At 44.8% G+C, this 25,896-nt stretch overlaps 1 protein-coding gene across 3 annotated transcripts in view; it reads right to left on the bottom strand.

Moving 5' to 3' along the window:
* LOC118778909 (metabotropic glutamate receptor 4-like) overlaps positions 1–25,896 on the bottom strand; it is a 94,265-nt gene that overhangs the window by 38,299 nt on the left and 30,070 nt on the right. For all 3 annotated transcript variants that reach the window (XM_036530704.1, XM_036530705.1, XM_036530706.1), the window contains exon 2: positions 21,353–21,569. In XM_036530704.1, coding sequence (XP_036386597.1) covers positions 21,353–21,569 — 217 coding nt within the window. The remainder of the gene's footprint in view (positions 1–21,352; positions 21,570–25,896) is intronic.

Genomic DNA, 25,896 nt, shown 5'->3' with positions numbered 1-25,896 from the left:
AAAATAATACCAAGCAGCAAAGATTCAAAAGGAACATACTTTTCTGTCAGATATAGATCTTCCCATTTTAACAGAAAAACATTTGTACTGGGAAAAGTGGAACCCTGGAGCGTGGTCTGCAGCCAACCCTTTCAGCTGCATTTATGAGAGGATCTAAAGAGTTACTCACCACCCACCATGTGGTCTACAGCACTTCTGCCTGGGCAATGTTTGCTGCAGAATGGGAGAGAAATTATATTTAAACACTTCCATCAGCTCAGGATTCCTGTTGGCTCTAGCTCCCTCCTGATAGTCACACATACAATTAAATTCTGATAATATGCAATTTGTGTTTGGCCTCTTCACTGGCAACACTGACACAGGACACAGTGTCATTTACCAAAGACTCAGTATACACAGAGACTCCAAGTGTGGGAGTAGAACATCCCAGAGATGCAATCTACTCTTAGTCCATTTAAGTTGGATGAGAACACAGCAGATAAACTGCTGGAAGGAGATGTGTTCTGAACCATATTTCCACATAAATAGAAACAAACACAATTGCATGAACTAAGAACTAAGGCTCTTTCACATAAAACATGCGATTGATTTGCCTTCATAAAAAGCCACCATTAACTCCACAAGAACAGGGAAGAAGAAGAAAGTACAACGTATTTAATGAAAAAAAAAGTTTTCATTCAATGTTGTGGAGTGTTTTATATACAGTATACAGTCTATTTCTGCCATTCACTGGCAAAGTTAGTGGCACCAGGCTGCTGTCTTCAGCAGAGCTTTGTAGGCTTTTCAGTGCAGGGAAAGACCTACGTTTGTTAATTTGTCATAATGGGTCTATGGCAACAACTATTTTGAAGTCAGATTCCTCAATAAGATAAAGATGGGGCTACTTCATACTAAAATTCTGTCTAGAGAGGTTTCCAGCTGTCCCTTTGCTGTCAGGTGGGGCAGACAAAGCGGAATTAGCTGGAGGAGTTACAGTCCACAATAACAATGCTATTAAAACATAACTTTGATGAAGCTAAAAGCAAAAAGTACTAAGGGATGCCAAAAAAGAAAGGCCAAATCAGGTGGAAATTTTGGAAAATGACAGTCAATAAGCAACTGAAAACCAACAAAAATCAAACCTTTTCCACTGTCCTAGAAACCCGTTACATTCACACAGGTAGTCATAATTGTGTGAACCCAGCTCCTCACTGCCTGGCAGCCTTCAGGGCCAATTTAATGGCCAGGATGTATAGTCAATGTACAAACAAATCCAGGTCAATTCCTGTTGTGCCTCTTTTCATTGTCCACAAACACAAACTTCCACAATCAACAATCCCAGGGGCACAAGATGACATTAAACTTATGGTCTAACAATGTGTGTTGTCCTCTTATATTTCTATGTTGCTGTCCTGGTCTGCTGCCATCACCTGCCCTACAGAAGTACACTTGTCTCATCTACACTTTGACATGCTGACCAATCAGTCCAGCACTTCAGCAGTTAGCCCCTTAAGTGAAATGAGTCCTGATCACAGTGAAGGAACGTGTGTGAGCTCTGTGATTGACAGCTGGTATTTTTGCTTAATCATGTGACACACCAGTGCCACCATGATCCGAATACTATGCAGTCTGTAGTGCCATTCACATCGTACGCTGAACTGTAACCTATGTAAGTCGCTTTGGATAAAAGCGTCTGCTAAATGAATAAATGTAAATGTAAATGTACGCCCGCCAGCACAGGTGTAATAACTCACCTGTGGGGTTGCAGGAACGCCAACTCCACAATGTTGGCTAAGTGCTGCCTAGATTGCCTGGCACAAAGGCAGGATTCCGGTGGCTTTAGCTGCTGTGTGAGCTGAGTTCATGCCACCAATGAGATAACAACTGTTCCAGCTGTCACACAATGCTCCTGCATTCAGCACTTCCAATGAGGAAACCAGAACAGGCTCCTCTAAAAGGCAGTGGTGGTACTGCATCATCTGTGTTTTCCACTCTGCTATTTTAGTGACATTTTGTGCAGTGCTTATGTTATGGACCAGACCCGGTTTAGAGATTCTGACTTCAGAAGGCATCTGTCCCTTTGTTTGCAAATTCCAGGAACTCTGCACTCTCTACTCCTCTGGAGCAGAATCAGATCCCTCCCACAGTGCAGAAGAGCAGAGCTGTCTTGAACATGGAGGATTAATGACTCTCTGAGATATAAAAGCAAAAATAGGCCTTTATGATATGCTGCAAACCTGTGACAAAGAAACATCTTGGGCAGAAGGAGCTGTTTATATACTGAACACTTGCCAGTGTCTCTTGGAGCTTTTGCACAACTTGAAAGTGACAAAGCAGCTGTGGTTAACGAGGACTGATACCATGTAGTGACAGAACTGTACTAACCTTCAGTGTATTTACTGGCAAGCTTTCAGCTGTGGGAGGGATATGTAGAACTGTGCAGAAGCACAGAAATGGGCTATAGTCCAACACTGAGAATAAACAGAAGTGGTGCCAGTCAGGGGAGGTTCACAGCTACAGTTTTGATGACAAAAAAATTATATATATATATATATTATATATGTATATATATATATATTTAGCACTGATGCATATTATGTATACTGATGTGCAGACACCAGAAGGAGCTCATTGGATCTGCAGTAGTAAGGACACCTGAGACTGAGACTTTTTCCAAATTTCACAGCACAGCACTCTAATGGAAAAAGTATTAGATTTTTCATTTTCAGTTATCAACTAAATATAACAAGAGTGGGTCTGATAAGAGTAACTGATGGTCTACACTGTTTAGGAGAGAAAATGAGGCTTTAAATTTTACTTATGACGAAACTCACGCGTGAGAATGAGCTTGTTTAAATGACAGAAGAAAGAACAGGTGTTGGTCTGAAAGGGACAGAGGAGGCAGCCGAAGTCCACGTTTCTCATCTGCACTGAGTGAACACAGGCACAGGTTTTTTCATTCAGACTTTTATCCCCATGCAAAAATCACAGCAAAGAAGCCATCCTTATCTGAAGTGATTTTCTTCCTGCCCAAACACATTGCTTTCCAGTGTGCTCCTCAGAGTGCGTTTCCTCATTTCCCTGTTGCAGGCTGGCACTCTCCTCCAATGTGCTCATTTTCATGTGATTTAAATGTCTCTTCACTGTACCAGTCATGCGGTCCATCTTTCATGTACATACTTCCAAGGGGTGGGTCTTGGAGTGTGGCTGACAGCGCAGAGGGAGCCAGGCTGCCGGGACACTGCGAGTCCCCAGCGCAGAGGGAGCCAGGCTGCCGGGACACTGCGAGTCCCCAGCGCAGAGGGAGCCGGGACACTGTGAGTCCCCAGCGCAGAGGGAGCCAGGCTGCCGGGACACTGCGAGTCCCCAGCGCAGAGGGAGCCAGGCTGCCGGGACACTGCGAGTCCCCAGCGCAGAGGGAGCCAGGCTGCCGGGACACTGCGAGTCCCCAGCGCAGAGGGAGCCGGGACACTGTGAGTCCCCAGCACAGAGGGAGCCGGGACACTGCGAGTCCCCAGCGCAGAGGGAGCCAGGCTGCCGGGACACTGCGAGTCCCCAGCGCAGAGGAGGCCGGGCTGCCAGCACTTTATCTCACTTTATGATGGCTGCATGGCTTTTATATTGGTTGTGTACTTATGTAACCTTTTGTTATTCCGATGGCTAAACACTTTGCGTTAGACTGAATGGCCCCTCAGGTCCGCATTACACTGTCTAGCACAACGGCTAAAGAGCCACAATAAACATGAGATTACACACTGATAACGGCCAGACTCTCAGCGCTCTTCAGAGTACCAGCACAGTGGGCACCTTCTTTCAGGATGACTTACTGAGATTGCATGACTTCATATGTAGAATCCATTTTTACAGCTGGTTATTTATATAAGCAAATCAGCTTTAGCACTTTCCACAAGAACACACCAGTTCCTGTGCAGGATCTGTGTGTGCGTGCGGCCTGTGTTCACCCATGCAGTGAGGACACTCCTCCACTATGTATGAAGGCTCAAGGCCCCCAGGCTTCACAAATTCACTTCACTTGTCAGGGACTCCTGCTGCTGCCGTGGGCCTATTGCTCCACCAGCTGTTCTGCTGAGGTGATGCTTGCTTTCAAATGGGCCCTTTCCTGTTTCTCTGTTAGGCTGTGTCTTCAGCAGCTTTTCTGCACACATTTTCAGTACAGTGTGCTCTCCTGAGACCCTCCTCAGGAGCTGCAATGGTGACTGCAGTTACTGAGAAGATAAGGAATTAAGGAGTTCCTCCAATGGTGACAGGGGTAGAATCCACTGTGACAATTGTATAGATTTCAATGTCTTGTTACTATAGAGTCTTTACTGATCAACATTTCAAGTTGATTGTGTATGTTCAGTTTGCAGAGAGATGTCTGTCTGCTATAGAATCCCATGGTGTATTTCAACAGTTCTGACATGAACTCCGAATACAGAAAAAAACATCAGCAAATTCTTAGAAGTTCCACAGTTATGACATCTACAAGCTAAACAATAATTACACACAGGGATGATGATATTATTGTTGTTCAATTGGATGAACATGGAATCTACTGAAATTATATTCTTAAACATACTATACATGGATTTAAAATAATGTTATAAATGTATATGTGCGCAAAGGCAAAGTATAGTTATTTTAGACAGGAATTCATGCTTTTTTAACAGAAAGGAATAATTTTCTGTCTGACCTTTGCTTTGAGCTGTGCTAAATCAGCAAGCCCTACTGGAAAAAACACCAGTGAGGCTCCAAGCTTGGACTACAAACATGTTCCTGTGGAACAGGGTCCACCAGGAGGTGGCCAGGTGAGAACTCTCTGAGGACCTGAGGACACCAATCCTGCCTTGCTCCCACATGCAAACCAGACAAAGAACTTCCACTTGTATGACACATTTAATGGCTGTTTTCCCCCTTTATCACCATGAATCAAAATTCCCTACTTTGATTCCCTTTGCAGGAGAGGTTTGGTGGAGCAAAAGGAAAAAAAATAGAGAAGAGAAATGCAAAAATGAATATGATTTCATTTACATTATGTATGATATACTGTAAGTTACACCCATGTAAATAGTTTAACTTGTAAATGAGATGACAGACTATTAAATATTGAATATTCAACAGGTGTCCATGGCTGATGCCTGCTGCTGACTGGGTGATGAGCTAAATATGTAAAACAGCATTTACATATTCATGAGCTGGGACCCGCCTCCACACAGCACAAGACATGCAAGGGCTGCTTTCAGCTCAAACTGAAGCCGAAACTGTCCATCTGATTGACCTGCACCTCTGATCAGAGAACACACTTTGAAACTATCCTTACACATCAAGCTACACTGTGTTCTTCTTGTGCTAAATTTCTGCTCAGTTTAGTTTGGCAGGTGTTTTTGACTCTGACAGAGAGATGAATGAAACACTAACCACAGTGTGACCTGGCAGTATTTCACACTCATGTCAGTCTTCACAACTGACAGCTGACTCAGTAACTGACGAAAGCCCTAATCATGCTGGAGGAGGAAACTCTGGCTGTGAACCCACCAAGATAAGACGACCAAAATGCAGAAATGCAGAAATTGTCCAGTGCATGTGCTCTGCAGCAGAATAAAAACACTGAGAGCAAAGGGACATTAACGTAACGAGCCTGCGACGTTACGCAGCGTAACAGCAGAGCACAGCAGCAGAAACACCGGGGGCTGCCTGTGTCTCTGTCACCAGTCTGATCAGTGGCAACCTTCCTTTTAACTCAGAGATCACTCTCTGAGGGTCAAAGGTCACATTGCTCATACAAATAGAAAAAGGGAGAAATAAATGAGTGTGTGCATTTGTGCTCTGTGTGTGTGCGTGCTATGTGTGTGTATTGCTGTATGTGTGTAGTGGTGTGTGTGTGTATGTGTGTGTGTTTGTTGGGGAAAGAGTGTGTGTGTATGTGTGTGTGCTATGTGTGTGTATTGCTTTATGTGTGTAGTGGTGTGTGTGTGTATTGGTGTGTGTTTGTTGGGGAAAGAGTGTGTGTGTGTGTGTGTGTGCGTGCGTGCTGTGTGTGTATTGCTGTATGTGTGTGTGTGTGTGTGTGTGTGCGTGCGTGCGTGCGTGCGTGCGTGCGTGCGTGCGTGCGTGCGTGCGTGCGTGCGTGCGTGCGTGCGTGCGTGCGTGCGTGCGTGTGTGTGTGTGTGTGCGTGTGTGTGTGTGTGTGTGTGCGTGCGTGCTGTGTGTGTATTGCTGTATGTGTGTAGTGGTGTGTGTGTGTATTGGTGTGTGTGTTTGTTGGGGAAAGAGTGTGTGTGTGTGCGTGTGTGCGTGTGTGTGCTATGTGTGTGTATTGCTGTATGTGTGTAGTGGTGTGTGTGTGTATGTGTGTGTGTATGTGTATGTGTATGTGTATATGTATGTGTATGTGTGTAGTGGTTTGTGTGTGTATTGGTGTGTGTGTTTGTTGGGGAAAGAGTGTGTGCTATGTGTGTGTATTGCTGCATGCGTGTAGTGGTATGTGTGTATTGGTATGTGTGTTTGTTGGGGAAAGAGTGTGTGTGCGTGTGTGTGCGCGTATAAAGTGGGGCACAGATGTGCAGGGTCTCCTCTCAGTGCTGGCTCCTCTCCTGCAGTGCTCAGTGTGGGCGCTCTCCATGGTCCTGCAGGAGACAGGAGTGAATCGCAGATCCAGAATCAGCTTACCCAGCACTTACGCCAATCCACAGCCCACCCACCATTGTGAAGTGAGCGTAATGGTCTGTCATTAGCTGAGTTTGTTTCCTGGAAGCTGCTGGCATCCTGGAGTGTAATGTGGGCCTGTACAAACGCAGAGCTTGGGAGATGAAGACAGACAAGCCCAAAGCAGAAAAAAGATCATTAAAGGTGCTCTCCCCGCAGATACAGCACAGAGCAGCAGCACTAATCAGGAATTCGTTGGGCTACACAGAGAAAAATTCACACACACCTCTTCTCAAGCAAATTTGTATTCTGGGGTAGGACACCTCTGAACTCAGTGTTGGTGATGGGAACAGAGCCCCCTCTCTGATCAGAGGAGGATGAGAGCAGGGTGACATAGAATCCCATTAAGATAACCTTCTTCCTTCTGTTTACACACTGAGTGAGGGTCACGCATTGTCAGGCTAAACCTCCCTGCTTAAAAAGTGATGAGAGTGGAATACTGACTATAGTGCTGGTGTTACTTCCACAGGTGTTGGGCCCAGTACAGCAGCATGCCAGGCAATGATGTAGACCTATGTAACACTGTAACAGTACATTAGATTTCAGTGTGTAACACCTTAACACTGCTTTAGATCTCATAGTGCTGTGCTGATCTCATCCCTAGCTGCCAGGGGTCTGAGTCAAACAACTAACTTCTCTAAATGTGCTATTTTACTGCAGCTGTCAAAATAAAAATATATTGCAAAGATTTCATTTAATGGGCTGCACAGCAAAACTGTAAGAAGCCAAAAGGAGTAGCATCTGGCTTTCTCATGTGATCTTTAACATTCTAAACTACAGTTTTATTCTCACAAATACTTATTATTTGTGAGAATAAATGCAGTATTATAAGAATTCATCATATAATCATATAACAAAATGATATGAGTGTCATCGTCTTAGCCAATATGTCAGTAGAGACAGCCTGTCATCCTTTTCCTGTCTCTTACTCAGGGACCGATGCTGAATGTGATGCCCAGATTTATAAGTCAGGAGAAATCATTATGCAGCATGAAGCAAAAAGAGAAAGGCTACAATTCCTGTCTTTGATAGGACAGTGATGTGGCATTAACCCCACTGTGGGTAGGGCTAGAGTGTGTTGACACAATCATAGAGGTTTCACCTGGAAGGTTTGATTGGTAAGTCTGTGATTGACAGACACTGCAAAATGATGTTAAGGCCCTTCATGGAAGTGGTATTGTAATAAAAGATTAAGTATGATTTGTGATTCATACCCAGAGGAGACATAAAGGGAGACCAGCCTGGGGATCTCGAATGACCCGCCCCCACGTGTTGGTCTTCCTGTTGTGCCAGGTCCACCCTCACTTTGCTCATCACAAGCATGTCTCTTAAAGACAGCAGATGGCAGCTGTTAGCAGCAGTACTAATGATCCATGAGAGAGTTCATTAGCGCTGTTAAGAAGAGGATGAGGAGACATTTATACTGGTGTTGGTCTTTTAAACACAGGGGATCATTACTAAGTATTTGATTTATCCCAAAGTTACAAGGGAGGAGAACTGTTGTGTTTGGATGCATATGGTACAGCAGTCACTGGTGCAAGCAGTTTTCCCTCATAGACTGGGATTCTGAACAGACACTATGAGAATTGAGGTGCAACTCTCTCCAACAATCCCAGCTCCTTTTGAGTTGCATACATTCCTTTGAACTATTTTTTTATTAATCATAAAAGTAGTCTGCATACACACCCACATGCACCAGCACGTGTGTATGTGTGTGTGTGTGTAGCAGAGTCAGAAACTGGTAACTCCACTTGGCATTCTAATTTTAGCCTAAGGGGTATTCCTTGGTTTTATCCCTCATCACACACAGTGTGACAGATGGCTGCTGACCGGTGCTTCACAGATACAGGAGAATGTTTCAGTCTATGAACGCTGTGCGTAAGTATGTTTGTGAAGCACTCTTCAGCAAATGTGAGGTAGGAATATATGAGTGCAGATTGGAATGAACTGTCAATGTGGCATTCACATCATATATCAGTGTATTTTTATGTCTGAGGGTGCTGTTTTCTTAATATTTTGTCAAAAACGACCACAAGCACATATCGACAGATGGCTAATTAGTTGTATGGCTAGCAAGCAGGTTCTCAGCCATCTTAATATTAGCTGCATGGCTAATGGGTGGGTTTTTTAGCTGGCTAATAGTTGCTGTGTGGCTGATGAAGGGTTTTTTTTACCCTTCTGCAGCATGAAAAGTGCAGCTTCCTATGTATCCTATCCTTACATACTAGTTTGTACTGTCTAATATATGTATATATTTCTCTGCAATAGACCAGTAACATGTGTAAACTGTAGCAAAAGGAAAAAAGGAAGCCAAATATGCAAAGCAAGTTAAAGGAATGCAATCTCTGACACCCATGGAACGATTTTCACAGCTTCTGCCTACAATACTCAATGTCCTTGCTGAGAATACCTTCAAAAAGGAGTCCACAAACAGCTCTCTTCTTATACAAATGAAACACACTCAACGTCAGAGCCCAGTGCTATCATAAATTTGATGAAACTGATTTTTTCAGTCTGAATGTTTCATAGGTAGAAATATAGCAGGCTTCTCAGCACTGTGATAAAAAACTTCCCTTTCTTGTGCTCTGTAATGAGGGCCTGTCAGCTGTTTGTATCTTCTCAGGGATGCTGGTCTCAGAGGAGCCTTGACCTCCTCTAGCAGAAGAAAGAGAAGGCTGGTGATACTGGTCACATCTGGGTGCTCTGTGTGTCTGGAGCGAATAGAGCCAAACTCTATGCCAGTATCAACTCCCAGGCCAGAGAGACACTGCAGCTGCATGTGTCAGAATCTGAGTGCATCTCTGCAACTTCCATTAACCCCGTCCTCCCCATAGGGACAAACAGAGAAATGTTCTCAGAGCATATTCAAAGGCATCATAAATCACTGTATCACTCGGACATGCATGCACACATGCAGACCCCCAACATTCCCACCCCCGCACACATGCATGCACGCACACACAACCCTTCACGAACACACATGCAAAAATGTTCATGGACATGCCCATGCTCACATACATATGTACACACATTCACAGACATGGAAAATAAGTATGTTGATATAAAAAGCCAAGAAAATTGGCTGATTGTTGAGATGGGCTTGTTTGCTGAACTGATGGCATTTTATGAGAATGTGCTGATAATCTCAGTTTGCTCTTCAGGGTGAACTCTGGATGAGTAACCATCTCCAGACAAGACATTAATGTGCAACAGTCAAACTGCAGTACTGTCCCAAACTGCGGCACCATCCCAAACTGCAGCACCCAAACTGCAGCACCGTCCCAAACTGCGGCCCCGTCCCAAACTGCGGCCCCGTCCCAAACTGCAGCACTGTCCCAAACTGCGGCCCCGTCCCAAACTGCGGCCCCGTCCCAAACTGCGGCACCCCAACTGCAGTACCGTCCCATACTGCGGCCCCGTCCCAAACTGCGGCCCCGTCCCAAACTGCGGCCCCGTCCCAAACTGCGGCACCCCAACTGCAGTACTGTCCCAAACTGCAGCCCCATCCCAAACTGCAGCCCCATCCCAAACTGCAGCCCCATCCCAAACTGCAGCCCCATCCCATACTGCGGCCCCGTCCCAAACTGCGGCCCCGTCCCAAACTGCGGCCCCGTCCCAAACTGCGGCACCCCAACTGCAGTACTGTCCCAAACTGCAGCCCCATCCCAAACTGCAGCCCCATCCCAAACTGCAGCCCCGTCCCAAACTGCGGCCCCATCCCAAACTGCGGCACTGTCCCAAACTGCGGCCCCGTCCCAAACTGCGGCACTGTCCCAAACTGCAGCCCCGTCCCAAACTGCAGCACCCAAACTGCAGCACCGTCCCAAACTGCAGCCCCGTCCCAAACTGCAGCACCGTCCCAAACTGCAGCCCCGTCCCAAACTGCAGCCCCATCCCAAACTGCAGCCCCGTCCCAAACTGCGGCCCCGTCCCAAACTGCGGCCCCGTCCCAAACTGTGGCCCCATCCCAAACTGCAGCACCCAAACTGCAGCCCCGTCCCAAACTGCAGCACTGTCCCAAACTGCGGCCCCGTCCCAAACTGCAGCCCCGTCCCAAACTGCAGCACCCAAACTGCAGCACTGTCCCAAACTGCGGCCCCGTCCCAAACTGCAGCACCCAAACTGCAGCACTGTCCCAAACTGCGGCCCCGTCCCAAACTGCAGCACCCAAACTGCAGCCCCGTCCCAAACTGCAGCACTGTCCCAAACTGCGGCCCCGTCCCAAACTGCAGCACCCAAACTGCAGCCCCGTCCCAAACTGCAGCCCCGTCCCAAACTGCAGCACTGTCCCAAACTGCAGCACTGTCCCAAACTGCAGCACCGTCCCAAACTGCAGCACCCAAACTGCAGCACCCAAACTGCAGCCCCGTCCCAAACTGCAGCACCGTCCCAAACTGCAGCCCCGTCCCAAACTGCAGCACCCAAACTGCAGCCCCGTCCCAAACTGCAGCACTGTCCCAAACTGCAGCCCTACAGTCCCTGCAACACCTCTTCATAAGGCTTCACTGACCTTTCGGACCTTGCAGGTACTCTAATCCGTTAAGAAGCGATGACACTTAAGTGTCTTACACACCAGAGCCATTACGGTTCAGTAAAGTGTTCCTAAAACTGGCTGGTGAACATTTGGACATGTCAGCTTCTTACCAACACTTGTTTCACCTTTTAAATGTTTGTCTTCTTACCTTTTTTGTTTTTAGTGAAAACATATTTGAGCAAAAATTGCTCTCACATTCATATAAGATGATTTAGGTTCCAACAGACTGCAGGCACAGAGAAATGACCATGATCCTCTTGTAATGACTCTTAATGAGTAGGGACAGACAAGTTCACTTATTCTGGTTGTTCTACTCATGGTGTTAATGAGAAGTGGAGCATTTAAACACCTTCTTCTAATGGAGGAAGTTATGTCTCCCAGGTGAGTTCTACCTGCCATTTTAGAGTTTGCAGCTCAAGGTGAGAGGCATCTCAGCCCCAGCTATTTTCATGCATCAGCTCTTAGGGAGGAATAAGGTTTCAAAACTGCCATAAACAGCTGAATTAGTCTTACCGCACAGTCAGAACTTGCTGACATTTCTGTCCCTAAAAATCCCACCAAAGAGAAAGTACTGAGGGAATTATGGAATAAGTCTACTGTGACAAATAATAGCACTCACTAGAACCTCAGACAGCAATCTCTAAGACTGTCGCAGAAATACAAACAGGAATGATGGAGGACTGTGTGTTTGATCTAAGGAGGCCAGGCATTATTAATCGCTTCCTGTGTGGCTGCTTTGTCATGCACAGTAGCAGTAAACATTACAAAGTGCATTTTTCAAAGAGTGGCAGCAGTAATGCAAATAGGCCAAACTGGCGGACATAACTCTTCACTCTTCAGGCATGTTTAGACCATTACTCTGTACACTGTTACTCTGAAAGACCAATCCTAGCCTCTTCATTTAGATTGATTGTTAATCTCTGAGTGTCTCCCACCCACTGAGGCATTTTATTAATCCACTGTCTAAGAGCCTGTTTCCTATTGGCCGTTTACCCTTCCCTGTGCTGCGGTTGCCATGACCTCTCTTCTTTTCTGCTGTTTAGATCTTGTTATTTAACAGAAATGGCAGCTGCTGGAATCTCATAGAGGAAGCTGTTTTATTCATACCAAACAGAGAAAGAACAATTCTCCCGTTTAAGAAAAGATGACACAGGAAAAACTGTCAAGTGCAGCTGAGCATGCTATAATACATGTGATATGCCTAGACCTGCAGTTCAGACATCTTGTTTCAGCAGTTTCTATTAGGGCATTTTAGCACTTGAACACTAAACACTCAGTGCATTCTGTTCCACTGGCACTGTTTCATGGCTGGTGTCACCATATACACACATTGAGTAAAGTATAACTGCAACTCACAGGAAGTGAAACTTCAGTGCAGTCTGCTTATCAGAATCACACACCGCCAGGATGATTTGATTCTTTGTAAGCAATTTAGTCCTAGCATCAAAAGTACACAAGAATGGATACAATTAATTATCTTATTTTTAAAAACATTTATTTTTAAAAACTGAATTATTCAGATGAGAAATGTTCAAATGTACAGTCCTTTTATGCAATCCTTTATTTAAAAAATTTCATACAATGCTTTATAATTACTCATTTAACTCTTATGAATTATTTGACTGTCTCCACGATAACTACTACTGTGTCAGTAACAAAGCACCACAATCAATCACAGGTGCTTTTCCAGTTTCCATTCACTCTCTCTCTTTCTCTCTTACAGATGGTGCACCAGTCTTTCAGAGCCCCAGCTGGTGCTGCAGAAAGCCCCACTCCTGCTCTGCTCCCTCTCTTCCCATGACTACTATCCTAATGATTGTTTCTCTCATGACTATTGTTCTAAAGACTGTTTCTCTCATGACTATTGTTCTAAAGACTGTTTCTCTCATGACTATTGTTCTAAAGACTATTTCTCTCATGACTATTGTTCTAATGACTGTTTCTCTCATGACTATTGTTCTAAAGACTATTTCTCTCATGACTATTGTTCTAATGACTGTTTCTCTCATGACTATTGTTCTAAAGACTGTTTCTCTCATGACTATTGTTCTAAAGACTGTTTCTCTCATGACTATTGTTCTAATGACTGTTTCTCTCATGACTATTGTTCTAAAGACTGTTTCTCTCATGACTATTGTTCTAAAGACTTTTTCTCTCATGACTATTGTTCTAATGACTGTTTCTCTCATGACTATTGTTCTAATGATTGTTTTTCTCATAACTATTGTTCGAATGATTGTTTCTCTCATAACTATTGTTCTAATGACTGTTTCTCTCATGACTGTTGTTCTTCTGACTATTGAAGGACTCAAGAGGGCACCACTTTCATCTGTTGACAATGTCTTTCTTTTTCCTGGGATCACCTGCAAATGGGACTCAAGCAATTAGCCAAACTGCACATCTTTTTCCCAATTTTCAGTGCAATGTGCTTCAAGAAGTACAAGATTCACTGCACTGAGATGGCTTTCTTACTGTAGCTATTATTATTAAGCACCATGCCAGTCATTTCACTTGTTTTTGATCTGTTACATCAATTATTCTAAGGAAAGAAGGGCTGTGTGCCTCCAGACTCACAGTTGGGCTGTGGAGTTTGGCTGTGCTTGCTAAGGACAGATCTGGGAGAAAATGACAGGGCATGTATTTTTAGCACTGTTTTTACTGCCACTGGAAGTGTCATGCAGTAATAAAAGATCATAAATACCTTCAGATCAAAGAGGAGTTTGCCTATATTATTGCTGCCTTATGAATAATTCCTTTGCTATCCTCTCTACTTCAGCACCCACTGCCAGGCTTTCATAGGTAACCTTGGTTCTGTCCTCCGTTTCATTTTAAAACAAAGCTGAAAAGGGTTGAATGTATCATTTATTTTTGCTAAATGTCTTACTCAGCAGATTTTTTCCTCATTTGTTTCTTTTCAGATTAAGCCACCATCTGTGAAAGATCCATTCAGCACAGCAGAGAACTGCAGATGCAACTGGAAACAAACCCGCAGCAGGCCTGTGAAAATCTGAGCACCGACCAAAAGCCCCCGGAGTCTCAGAGGAAATGGTCGAATTGCGAGCAGCAATGAAAACTCTGCCACGTGGAGAGATTCATTGACCAAGAAAAACTTTCTTTTTATTATATTTGGTGCTGATGTTCATCATTCATCAAAGCTCTGTGGTTACACTATCTGGCACGTAAACTGTTAAAATGCATGACACAACAGATTATATGTACATGAGGGAAAAATACTGGTATGACCCAAATCAAAACCCTTTATCCTTTGAGCATATCCTCCCATTTATGCATAGAATGCTGTAGCCTCTTTAACTGGTTGTGTAGCTAGAAATGAATGTTTTTATAAATGACTTTTGTTTTGTAAGTGCCAAGACCCAACCGTCATTTAGCAGTTGTTCTTATCCAGAGTAACTTACATAAGTTACAGTTTTTACCTGTTATACACTTATACAACTGGATATTTACTGAGGCAATTCTGGGTTAAGTACCTTTCCCAGGGGTACAGCAGCAGTGCCCCAGCAGGGAATCAAACCAACAGCCTTTCAGTTACAATCCCTGCTCCTTACTGCTATACTACATCGCCACCCAAACATTTCAATCACTGTGCCAGTTTACATTTCCATTGCTGAGGGGTCATTTCGAAATATAAAGCACTGTATATTATTTATCTTTACTAAATTGATTTACAGGGTCATTTCCAGTGGGGATCACTTTTTTAATGTGTAGCATTGTAGAATCCCTGGGAAAACCCCAAATGCCAGCCTTCACATTCACAAACCTCTCAACATTCTCACTACAATGAACCAGAGACATCCATACTTTTCTAGTATATTTTCAGGCCCTGACTGGGGCCTGAAAGGGTCAACATATCCCAAACACATCTGATGTTACCTGGGTACTTTCACTTTTGACTGGCTTCCATAACCAGCAGGGAGCTAAGCAATTAACCTCATTAGCAGCAACATAAAGCTGGGTATGACAGCCTGATTACTGCACCATTCCTACATGTTCTAATTAAGCCGCAAAAAAATCAGTGGAGACATTCAGTGAACATTTGAGTAATTTCAGATAATTAATAGATACATAAATAAATAACTTGCAGAGACAGTCCCAGCCAGTGAAAGACCGTACCGATGTGTAGCGAAGGGCGAGAGCAGTCACCCCACCCAGCCTCGAACCTGGGTCTACGGGGTACCAACCATGCGACTTTGACTGCGACTGCTCTCGCCCTTCGTTACATGATGCTTATCACAGGATGCTGTAGAACGCGTCACAGCGGCACAGGATGGGGTGGAACGCGTCACAGCAGCACAGGATGGGGTGGAACGTGTCACAGCAGCACAGGATGCTGTAGAACGTGTCACAGCAGCACAGGATGGGGTGGAACGTGTCACAGCAGCACAGGATGGGGTGGAACGCGTCACAGCAGCACAAGATGGGGTGGAACGCGTCACAGCAGCACAGGATGCTGTAGAACGTGTCACAGCAGCACAGGATGCTGTAGAACGTGTCACAGCGGCACAGGATGGGGTGGAACGCGTCACAGCAGCACAGGATGGGGTGGAACGCGTCACAGCAGCACAGGATGCTGTAGAACGTGTCACAGCGGCACAGGATGGGGTGGAACGTGTCACAGCAGCACAGGATACTGTGAAACGTGTCACAGCAGCACAGGATGCTGTGCTGAGCAGGTGTGGCAGGAGGTGACACAGGCAGGGAAAATGGTGTAACATGGCCGTAGAAGCAGCAGAGTTTACGCCTGTATTAGTCAGGAGATGACTGCCCCTCTGTGAGAGCTGGGACTCTACACATCAGCTGAACTGTACTCCCGTCTTAGTGGTTGAAGTAGGAACAGGCAGAATTAAGACACAGAATGGTAAGGACCTGTTAGTAATGGCTGCCACTGTGCTCTCCTCACAGACAGACCTATTGCAAACAGTCCTGTCATAAGTGAGCTGGGTGCATATGGGAGGGAGAGAGGGACTGACTATGGTGAGGTCTACTTCCTGTGTGTGTGTCCCTCTGTAACCTGCTGTGTCCCTCTGTGACTCGCTGTGACCCTCTGTAACCTGCTGTGTCCCTCTGTGACTCGCTGTGACCCTCTGTAACCTGCTGTGTCCCTCTGTGACCCGCTGTGTGTCACATGAACATTCAGCCCGTTTGGGCCCTGCTTTGGTTGGGATGGATCTGAAATCTGTTAATATGCAAATCTCGCCACTGAGAAAGCAACAGCTTTTCCTCTCCCCCAACTAAAAATAAGCAAACAGACAGATATTGCCTCAGATGGGCTGCTGTCACACTTCACACAGACAGCCTTCAGCTCTGACTCACTGACTAACAGGAGCAAAGGCACACACATTGTGTCCCATCCTGCCACCCGCAGATCAAGCCAATGCTTTCAAATATGCCATTCATGAGAGTGCAGTACTGGCCTTATGGAGTCATTACACATGGCTATTAACCATTAACACTTCACAGTACAGTACATAGCGCAATATCACGGTAAAAAATGCAAAAATACACAGAATATATCTGAACACCCACTCACCTGCTTGCTTGCTTGATTATTATTATTAGTATTATTAATCTGATAATTATTTTCATGATAGAGGTTACTGTCTGACTACCTTTTTGGTGAAAGTACAAGGAAGACATTTTATCCAAAACGCCAAACCTTGCACTATTAATGTTTGCCTTGGAAAAAAGATGCAACTGACTTCATGTTGCTATCCTATTATACTGTAGACTGCTGCTAGCTGTGGCACTTTCTCACACATCAGTGAGCTGTACTTATTGAGTTTCTTTGGTAGGCCTGGCTGCTCTCAATCTAGGAGTGTTACTGGTGTCATGGTTACTAATGTCATTATCGACATGGCGTATCTGCTAGGCTGATTAATGAGTTCCCGTGAGGCACCATTTGTAATTATGCAGCTGAACTCCAATGATGGGTCTCTCCGGCCAGCCTATCAGCAGCTAAAGGAAGCTCACGGAACCAGCTTCAGACTAGCGTACATTACAGTCCTACTGTATGTCTTGTGTTGAACCACATTTTGAAAGTTTACAGTAAATTCTGTTCTTGTTATTTTTGCCATTTTAATTTAACAGCAATTCCGAGCATTTCCCCCAAACATCTGACATGTTTCTGTTTTCGCGTTGCGAAGCACAGCACTGTATTTAAAGTTATGTACATATGATAGTAAAATGAATTAGAATTTCATTACCTCTTTAGAAAGGCCTGCAGAATCTATGGGTCACTGCAAAGCTTCTTCTCTACCTCAGCATTACTGAAACCAGTCATTCTGCTTTGCAGTGTGCAGGATGCTGATTGGACAGCCCTAGGTTCAGTGCATGTTGGGAGGGCATGGAATAGCATGACATAAAGATGAAACATGACTTTTAATTGTTGCTGGTGATACTGCTTTGTTTTTAATGACAGCAGTATGCCAGGGGACCCTGGCCAGCCCACCCACCCCTACACAGCGCTCCGATATGTTTGGCTATGTGGTCTCAGGGCTCAGCCTGTGCTGAAAGACTTCCCACTGAGCCACAGGTCATTTCTTTTTTTCATTTTTCTTCCTCATTTGGAGTTTGGCAGTTAACTAAAATCACTGAATAATGATGTGAAAGAAACTGACAAAGAAAAAAAAAACTGCTGTTCATATTACTCACACAGTTCAGCACACAGTATGAGGAAGTCAAACTGGATGAAGGGTTTCCTCTTGTGAATGTGAATCACTGCAATGGGTTCACTTCATTTGCCCCAAGAGGCAGTACCTGTGCCTGAGTCAGAGCCCGGGTCAGAGCCCGGGTCAGTGCCCGGGTCAGTGTGTGGGTCAGAGCCTCTAGAGCCTTCCCTCACCCCCTAACCCTTTAGGGCCATACAGTCCCTTTCCATCTTGACCAATATCACCTGGTCTGAATTAATTAGTATACACACACACACACACATACACACACACACACACTCACACACACACACACACACACACACACACACACACACACACACACACACACACACACACATACACACACTCATACATACACACACACATACACACACACACACACACACACACACAGACATATTCCTGTCCCCATTCCTCAGCAGAACTAGTAAAGTTCCCATTCTCTACTTCTCACTGTTGTAAAGCTGTAACTAAAACAGTTTATGTATAAATTAATTTTCCCATAAAAATAGGCAAAACTATGAGTGCATACTAATGTAAGATGTCACATTTGATATACACATTGTGATAGACAGAGACATGCAGTAAGTGACACAAGTAAAGCCCCTGCCATCCAGTCTTTTGGTGATTATTTCACCCTTACCATGGCCCACAGAGCTGATGGAGCCACAGATTGTAAAGCATGACCAGTTCATCTGCAAGAGTCCAGCCATTTTCACAGTGCCTGGGACTTTTCTCTGACACTGTCAGTTCTTTTAAAATATGGCTCAGCGGACCCTGAAAAAGTCTTTAATTAGAGCAAAATGAACCTCAGGGAGAGGGTTTAGTTAGATGCACAAAGTGTCTGAGGTAAATGGCCCTTTGCAGAGCCTGCTCAGCCATACAGTGCCCCTGGGGTTTATCTCTGAGCTGCTCCAGGTGCTCTTAACCCACTGCTTAGTCAGCCTAGGAAAGCTCCTGTATCACTCCAAGGGGAGACACTCTCCTCTCAAAAGCAAACGTCTGCAGGAATCTTTCCAAATGTCTGTGGAATGGCTGTTTTGAACTATTTGCAAACTCATTATCGCAGACAGAAAAATGGGCCATCATCCTGCAGACCATAACAGAGAATAACAACACAGCAGCAAGGAGCGGATAGGCAGGAGCACCAGGGGTAAAAACTGAAAGACACACAGCACAGGACCAAAAGGGAATGTTCTCTTTAGGGCAAAAAAGCTTCCCTGTGTGGAGAGTGCTGACACTTTCCTATGGTGCAGAGTGCTGAATGAAGCTAATTAATGCATAACTCTATACCTGCATCTCACCTGACCCCCCTTCACCTGCAAATGAGCAGAACAAACATGGACTCCTGCTTACTAATCAACTTTTTTCTTCTCTCCATCATTCCCTTTTCCTCATTGTTTACAGCCTTATACCTGTACATGCCCTCTCGTAATCACTGATGTAAAGTTGTGCATGTTGGTGGGAGGGTAACAGCTGGGGGCACACAGGGAGTGGAGACAGGAGGCCAGCCTGTGTGCTGGAAATAGAGTCTGGGAGGTGGGAGCAAAGTCTTGATGCCAGAACCCATGTAATACATCTCTAAAGGTGCACATATAAAGGAAGAAATAATATTTCACCATCTCATAGTTGAGATTATTTCTGATAGAAATATAATATATAAGATTATTACAAAGATGTGTCTGTTAAGTCCTGGACCTTCCTGAATGTAGAAATCATTTCTGTTCCCAAACTGGCTTTGAGGCATCTCTTTACTGCTCTGTTTTGTCTCTGGTTTGCTGAAGTGCACTAAAAAGTAGCAGCAAATGTCTTCATTCCAGACAGTAGAAAGCAACAAAGAGCACATGGACACTCATTGATGTTTGCGTTTCATATCTTCCTCAAGATCATGAAACATTTCTTTTGTTTTCCCTAATCTAATGCAGAGTCCTCACACAAAGCAACTCCAGCTGACACTTTTTGGGTAACTGAAGGAGGAACACTCCTCCAGGCAAAACCACTGTAATCTCTGCTAACTTTTTTTTATTTTGTAAGCACAGTGAAGCTATTAAAGTCATTGTCTCATTTTGTTTTTATGTGTCTACCAGCCTGTCAGCATAGTTTAGGGTTTTACCTGCACACAGCCCTGACTATCCCTCCATTCAGTCTGACACCAAATTCACAAGTTGTAAACTTGAAATAAGAAAACATACAACCATAATATAAATTTGATTTAATACTGTTATATAGCATTTCTAGTTTTTAAGTCATGAAGCAAAATAAAAGCTTTACAGAGAAGGGAAACAAGACTGGTTCCAGGGTTATTTTCACACATAAATACACTATAATGAACCAAAGGACCAAAACAATGTTACAACAAATGCAGGATTACAGGAAATGAAACAGAACAGCCTTCTGCTGCAGGCCTGACCCTGCTGTTACAGTGGCACTGCCCTAACGCCCATCCCGCTGACCCTGCTGTTACAGTGGCACTACCCTAACGCCCGTCCTGCTGACCCTGCTGTTACAGTGGCACTGCCCTAATGCCCATCCTGCTGACCCTGCTGTTACAGTGGCACTGCCCTAACGCCCGTCCTGCAGGCCTGACCCTGCTGTTACAGTGGCACTGCCCTAATGCCCATCCTGCTAACCCTGCTGTTACAGTGGCACTGCCCTAATGCCCGTCCTGCAGGCCTGACCCTGCTGTTACAGTGGCACTGCCCTAACGCCCGTCCTGCAGGCCTGACCCTGCTGTTACAGTGGCACTGCCCTAACGCCCGTCCTGCAGGCCTGACCCTGCTGTTACAGTGGCACTGCCCTAATGCCCATCCCGCTGACCCTGCTGTTACAGTGGCACTGCCCTAACGCCTGTCCTGCAGGCCTGACCCTGCTGTTACAGTGGCACTGCCCTAACGCCCGTCCTGCAGGCCTGACCCTGCTGTTACAGTGGCACTGCCCTAACGCCTGTCCTGCAGGCCTGACCCTGCTGTTACAGTGGCACTGCCCTAACGCCCGTCCTGCAGGCCTGACCCTGCTGTTACAGTGGCATTGCCCTAACGCCCGTCCTGCTGAACCTGCTGTTACAGTGGCACTGCCCTAACGCCTGTCCTGCAGGCCTGACCCTGCTGTTACAGTGGCACTGCCCTAACGCCCATCCCGCTGACCCTGCTGTTACAGTGGCACTGCCCTAACGCCCGTCTTGCAGGCCTGACCCTGCTGTTACAGTGGCACTGCCCTAACGCCCGTCCTGCTGACCCTGCTGTTACAGTGGCACTGCCCTAACGCCCGTCCTGTAGGCCTGACCCTGCTGTTACAGTGGCACTGCCCTAACGCCCGTCCTGCAGGCCTGACCCTGCTGTTACAGTGGCACTGCCCTAACGACCATCCAGCAGGCCTGACTTTTACAGCTGGCATTACTTCTGTGGGCTGTTTTGTTAGGTTTGTTAGGTTTTTCTTCTGCACTCACCCTCCTCACGGGACATCTGGATGAAGGCATCCACGCCGCTCTCGCCGTAATTGCCCTCGGACGCCACGGTGGAGACGTAGATCCAGCGCATGGCCTTCACGATGTCCAGCATGGCCTGCGCCTGGTAGGTGTCCGGAGGCACCACCCGCGAGAAGAAGTCATAGCGGCTGTTATCACTCAACTCGGGCGCGGTGGAGGCGTAGCTCACCTGCGGGATCTGAGAGACGGAGGGAGGGTGGAGAGAGAGAAATGGAGGGCAGGAGAAGGAGGGAGGAGGGAGGAGAGAGATATGGAGGGAGACAGAGGTCAGAATATTTGGTGGGAGGGGTTTTTTGATAGCCCCAGATTCACCTGTGTGAATTGGGAGCACTCTACAACTTTCCCCACTGCCACTCAACTATTGCACTTTAAGTCTCACACGCATATACACACACACACACATGTACTTGCACATGCACACACACACGCACACACACAATCAAGGTACAAGGTGATGCTGAAAGTTGATTGGAGGGTGCCATTCATGGTTAGATGTGCACAAAGTGATTGGATTTAGGCTGAAATATGTGGCCTCCTTTGACCACGGTGACACAATTAGAGTAGCGTGATAAGCCTTCTCCTAGTTACCGAGACATGAAACGAACATACAGCACTGAACAGTGAGTGTAGCGACCGTATGGGGATAAGGTTAATACAGCACTGTAAGAACTGCACCACAAGGGCCTGAGTCAGGTCTGCACCTGCTACGGCGTGTGTTACAATCAATATCAGCTGCGTGCATGCGTGTGTGTGTGTGTATGCATATGTATCTGTATGTACATGTGTGTGAATGTGTGTGCATGGGTATTCATGCATGCATGTGTGAAAATGTGTGTGTATGGGTATTCATGCATGCATGTGTGTGAGAGCGGGTCTGAAAAACTCAAACCAGTCTAGAAATATTACTTATGTATTGGAAAAATTCATCAAAAGCATGTGCCCCAGAATTCACACTGAATTGCCTTTCAGAGCTCTGGAGATTGATCACCCTTAATAATTCATTTCAGTTCTTGCCTGCATGTGCTATTAGAGATTTCAGGCAAGCGGCAGAGCAGGTTGAGGAAGAATCATCACGGCCAGAATTAACACACGCTAAGAGTGTCAGTCCTGCAAAATTCTCAAAACTGTTTCCTACTAAACTATAAAATAAAATAAAATAAAAAACAGTACTCTAATGGTTTAACACACTCGTTAGCTCTACCAGCTAACTTGTACCTTGACTGGCCAACCATTGAAACCTGGTCATGCAGGGCTTCTAATATTGTTGACTTCTTATGGTTTTTTGCTTGTGTTGTATTCCACCTCATTGTAAATCGCTTTGGATAAAAGCGTCTGCCAAATGAATAAATGTAAATGTAAAATGATTACACCCAGCAGTTTCAGGCTGCAGGGGTAGTTTGCTGAGGAAGTCACTGGAAGTCTTTTCTCAGCAAACAGTAACATTAACCCCATCAGATAAGCAATAACAAATACAGATTAACATTAATAAATATCCAAGCCTTCTCATTATGGCAAATGCAACATTTAGCAGTTTCTATCAGTAGCTATAATCAGGTCTCCATAGTTCCTATTCATGAGTGGCATTATGGTGTAATTATTGTTCTAAATGCATGTGTTTTTGATGTACTACCACACAATTGTGTAAATTAATGTTTAATGTTTCAGCTTAATTCTATTCTGGTAATAGGATGGCAAATAATATTGAGGTGGAGAAGTTTCAGGAGGTGCTGTTTCTGCTAAAATTATCCTATTATTACCATCCTGCACTGTGCTGAAGCCACATATATAATGCATCACAACCCCCCCACACACACACACACACCCCCACACACACACACTGACCCCCATCGGAAGTGGGAGTGAATGTGTGAGTGTGTGTGTCGGGGGATAGCAATTGGCCTGAGGGTATGTTAGTATTTGGGATTCAGTGAGGATACTAGTGAGGAGTTAGCAGGAGAGTGGTCCGGGCTTGAAGAGTTACCATGAGATGTGTGATGGGTGCGTGTTTCATTAAAACTACGTGTTAGCACTGATATGGTTAACAAGCACTTCTGTAAACCTTCACTGTTCAATCGTACAGACACCAGGGAAGAGATGCATTAAGTAATATAACCTACATCATTTACTACTGCTGTCTGAGGCCTGCCCAGCACGCTCCCATTCTGTGAGGCAGTCACATGACTCTTCTCTCCAATCACATCGCAGAAGAGGTTGGTGATGGAAGTGATGGCACAAAAAGCCTTCAACAGCGTAACTGGCTTCCAGGGAGAGCATCAGAAGGGGACTGTATGCTCACTGTAAATACAACTTTATCAGAAAAACAATAAATTCATTTTATTTTGGATGTTTTATCGTAGACAGGCACTGTTAGCCAATGTGTATATACACTGAGACGGCAGTAACTGCATTGAGTTTCGTTATCCAGCTCTGCAGTGTAAGCTCATGACTTACCGCTGTTTCAGGGCTCAAAATCCAAAAATGAGCAGATGTGACCTCAGACCCTGTGACTCTGAAAACGTGTTTCTGTTTTTGTTTATTCACTAGCTACTGTGGCTAATTTCACTAAACGCCGTCTAGCCAGTCTGTGCAGCCAATGGTAGTTTACTGAAACAGGTTCAGACCTGTCAGCCAAACAGCATGCTTTCCCAACACGCAAACCATGCAAATTAACACTTATAATACCACAGGCCACACACACTCCATCTGCACCCCTATTTACAAGAGGCGATGCCATTCAGGTGTTTTAGTTTTGGATGATATGACACCTCTGAGGTGTTATAGCCAGAGAGCTCTTTCAGCCAGTGAGACAAGGGACTGGGATCCCAGCAGAGCTCAGAAAGAGAGAAAGGAGATAGAAAGTCTGATTTTATCAGTTTCAGTTGTTTTTAACTTGCCAGATTTCCTCTGCGTCAGCACTTCTCCCGACAGCAGTGTGGCACAATGTAAGGCTTGTAACCGTAAGGTTGCTGGTTCAATTCCCCATGGGAGTGTGGCTGTACCTTTGGCAAGGTACTAAACCCAGTATTGCCTAAGTAAATATGCAGCTGTATAAATGGCTAACATATACAAATTGTAAGTTATGTAAATCTTGGATTAAAAGTGTCTGCTAAATGACAATGTAAAAGTAAATACCCTTTAACCATTAATCCAAGAGGCTACATTCTGAGGCAGGACTTATGTATTCCGAGTTTCCCAAAACACCTTAATAAATGTCCATTTAAATCTACCTCAGTTACAGAGTATAATTTTCATTTAATTAATGCAACATCTGTGGACATATGTGCAAATAGATGCAGTATATTTTAAATTAAGCATATTCATTATATTTCATACAGTATTGATAAATGTTACTTTTTAGTAATCAAATGAGCATTTTAAAAGGTATGATAAAACAATTTTTGGCAGTGTTCTGAAATTCACTTTTTTGTTTCAAATTGGAAGAAAAACATTCATTAAATAATCAGCTTCAGGCAACAACGTACATCAGGAATGCCTCACCACATACACTTCTGCTGAGAAACACTGAGAAACACTCGCTGAAGATGTTCTTAACACATCAGAGTTGATCACCGTTTCAGCACCATTTAAACATGCTGGAACAATAGGGGAAGCGGGGTGGAGCCTGGTCTTTTCTAATGAAGCTTCTAACAGTGATCTATCAGGAGACTGAAACACAGCCATGCTACCTGCTCTAACAATGATCCATCAGTGGATAGATTTAAATAAAAAAATTATTTAAAAACTTGTGTTGGTATTAGATTGTTGGAAGGAATGCTGTGTAAAGCATTCCAGGAAGTGTGTTGAAAAGTTTGACTGACGTTTTTAAATTCAAGCAAAAATTCCATCATAGGTAGTGTTTGTATTTTTACAGTCATTTTACAAAAAGCAACCCCAGGTTACCTACTCCACTAACATCAGCTGTACACAGCATAAACCATTTATATTGTTGAGGCTAGAGGACTACATTAATATTTAACTCCTCTAAAGGCATTAAGATGTTGAGCTTTATTATCGGTTGCCTGTTAAATGATCCCCCCAGAGCACTTGTCCAAGGGCAGGTTTTGCAAATGAGATGATGTTTTTTATACATATAACTGTTTAAAATTTATTATAAGCACTTAAATAATTAATAAATTACTATTGATTTATTAAACATTAATTGTATAATATAGATATAGAAATGTAGAAACAGAAACACAGGTTCACGCTGACCGCGCTCTGTACAGAGTCACTCCTGACCCAACAGCTGGCAGGAAGGAGGCTGAATGTGATGTCACTTCCTCTGACGCGGAGCAGCAGATCTGCTTGGTGCTGCTCCTGCCCATGCGCTTTGCCAAGGAGCAGAACTACTGTGATCGTATCGCAGTGCAATCAGGGCAACTGAATGGAGTCCTTCCAGGCCACAGTGTCCTCTCTGAAATCAGCCTCTCAGCATCAAACATGTGCCAGTTCATCTATCTGAAATCTCACTGGTAGACATAACGAAAATATCAGAAAAGACAGTT

This window comes from Megalops cyprinoides, chromosome 6, assembly GCF_013368585.1.
Source record: "Megalops cyprinoides isolate fMegCyp1 chromosome 6, fMegCyp1.pri, whole genome shotgun sequence".
In the NCBI taxonomy this organism is placed as follows: Eukaryota; Metazoa; Chordata; class Actinopteri; order Elopiformes; family Megalopidae; genus Megalops; species Megalops cyprinoides.
Note: the sequence above shows the minus strand (reverse complement) of the source record. Positions and strands in the feature narration are given on the sequence as shown.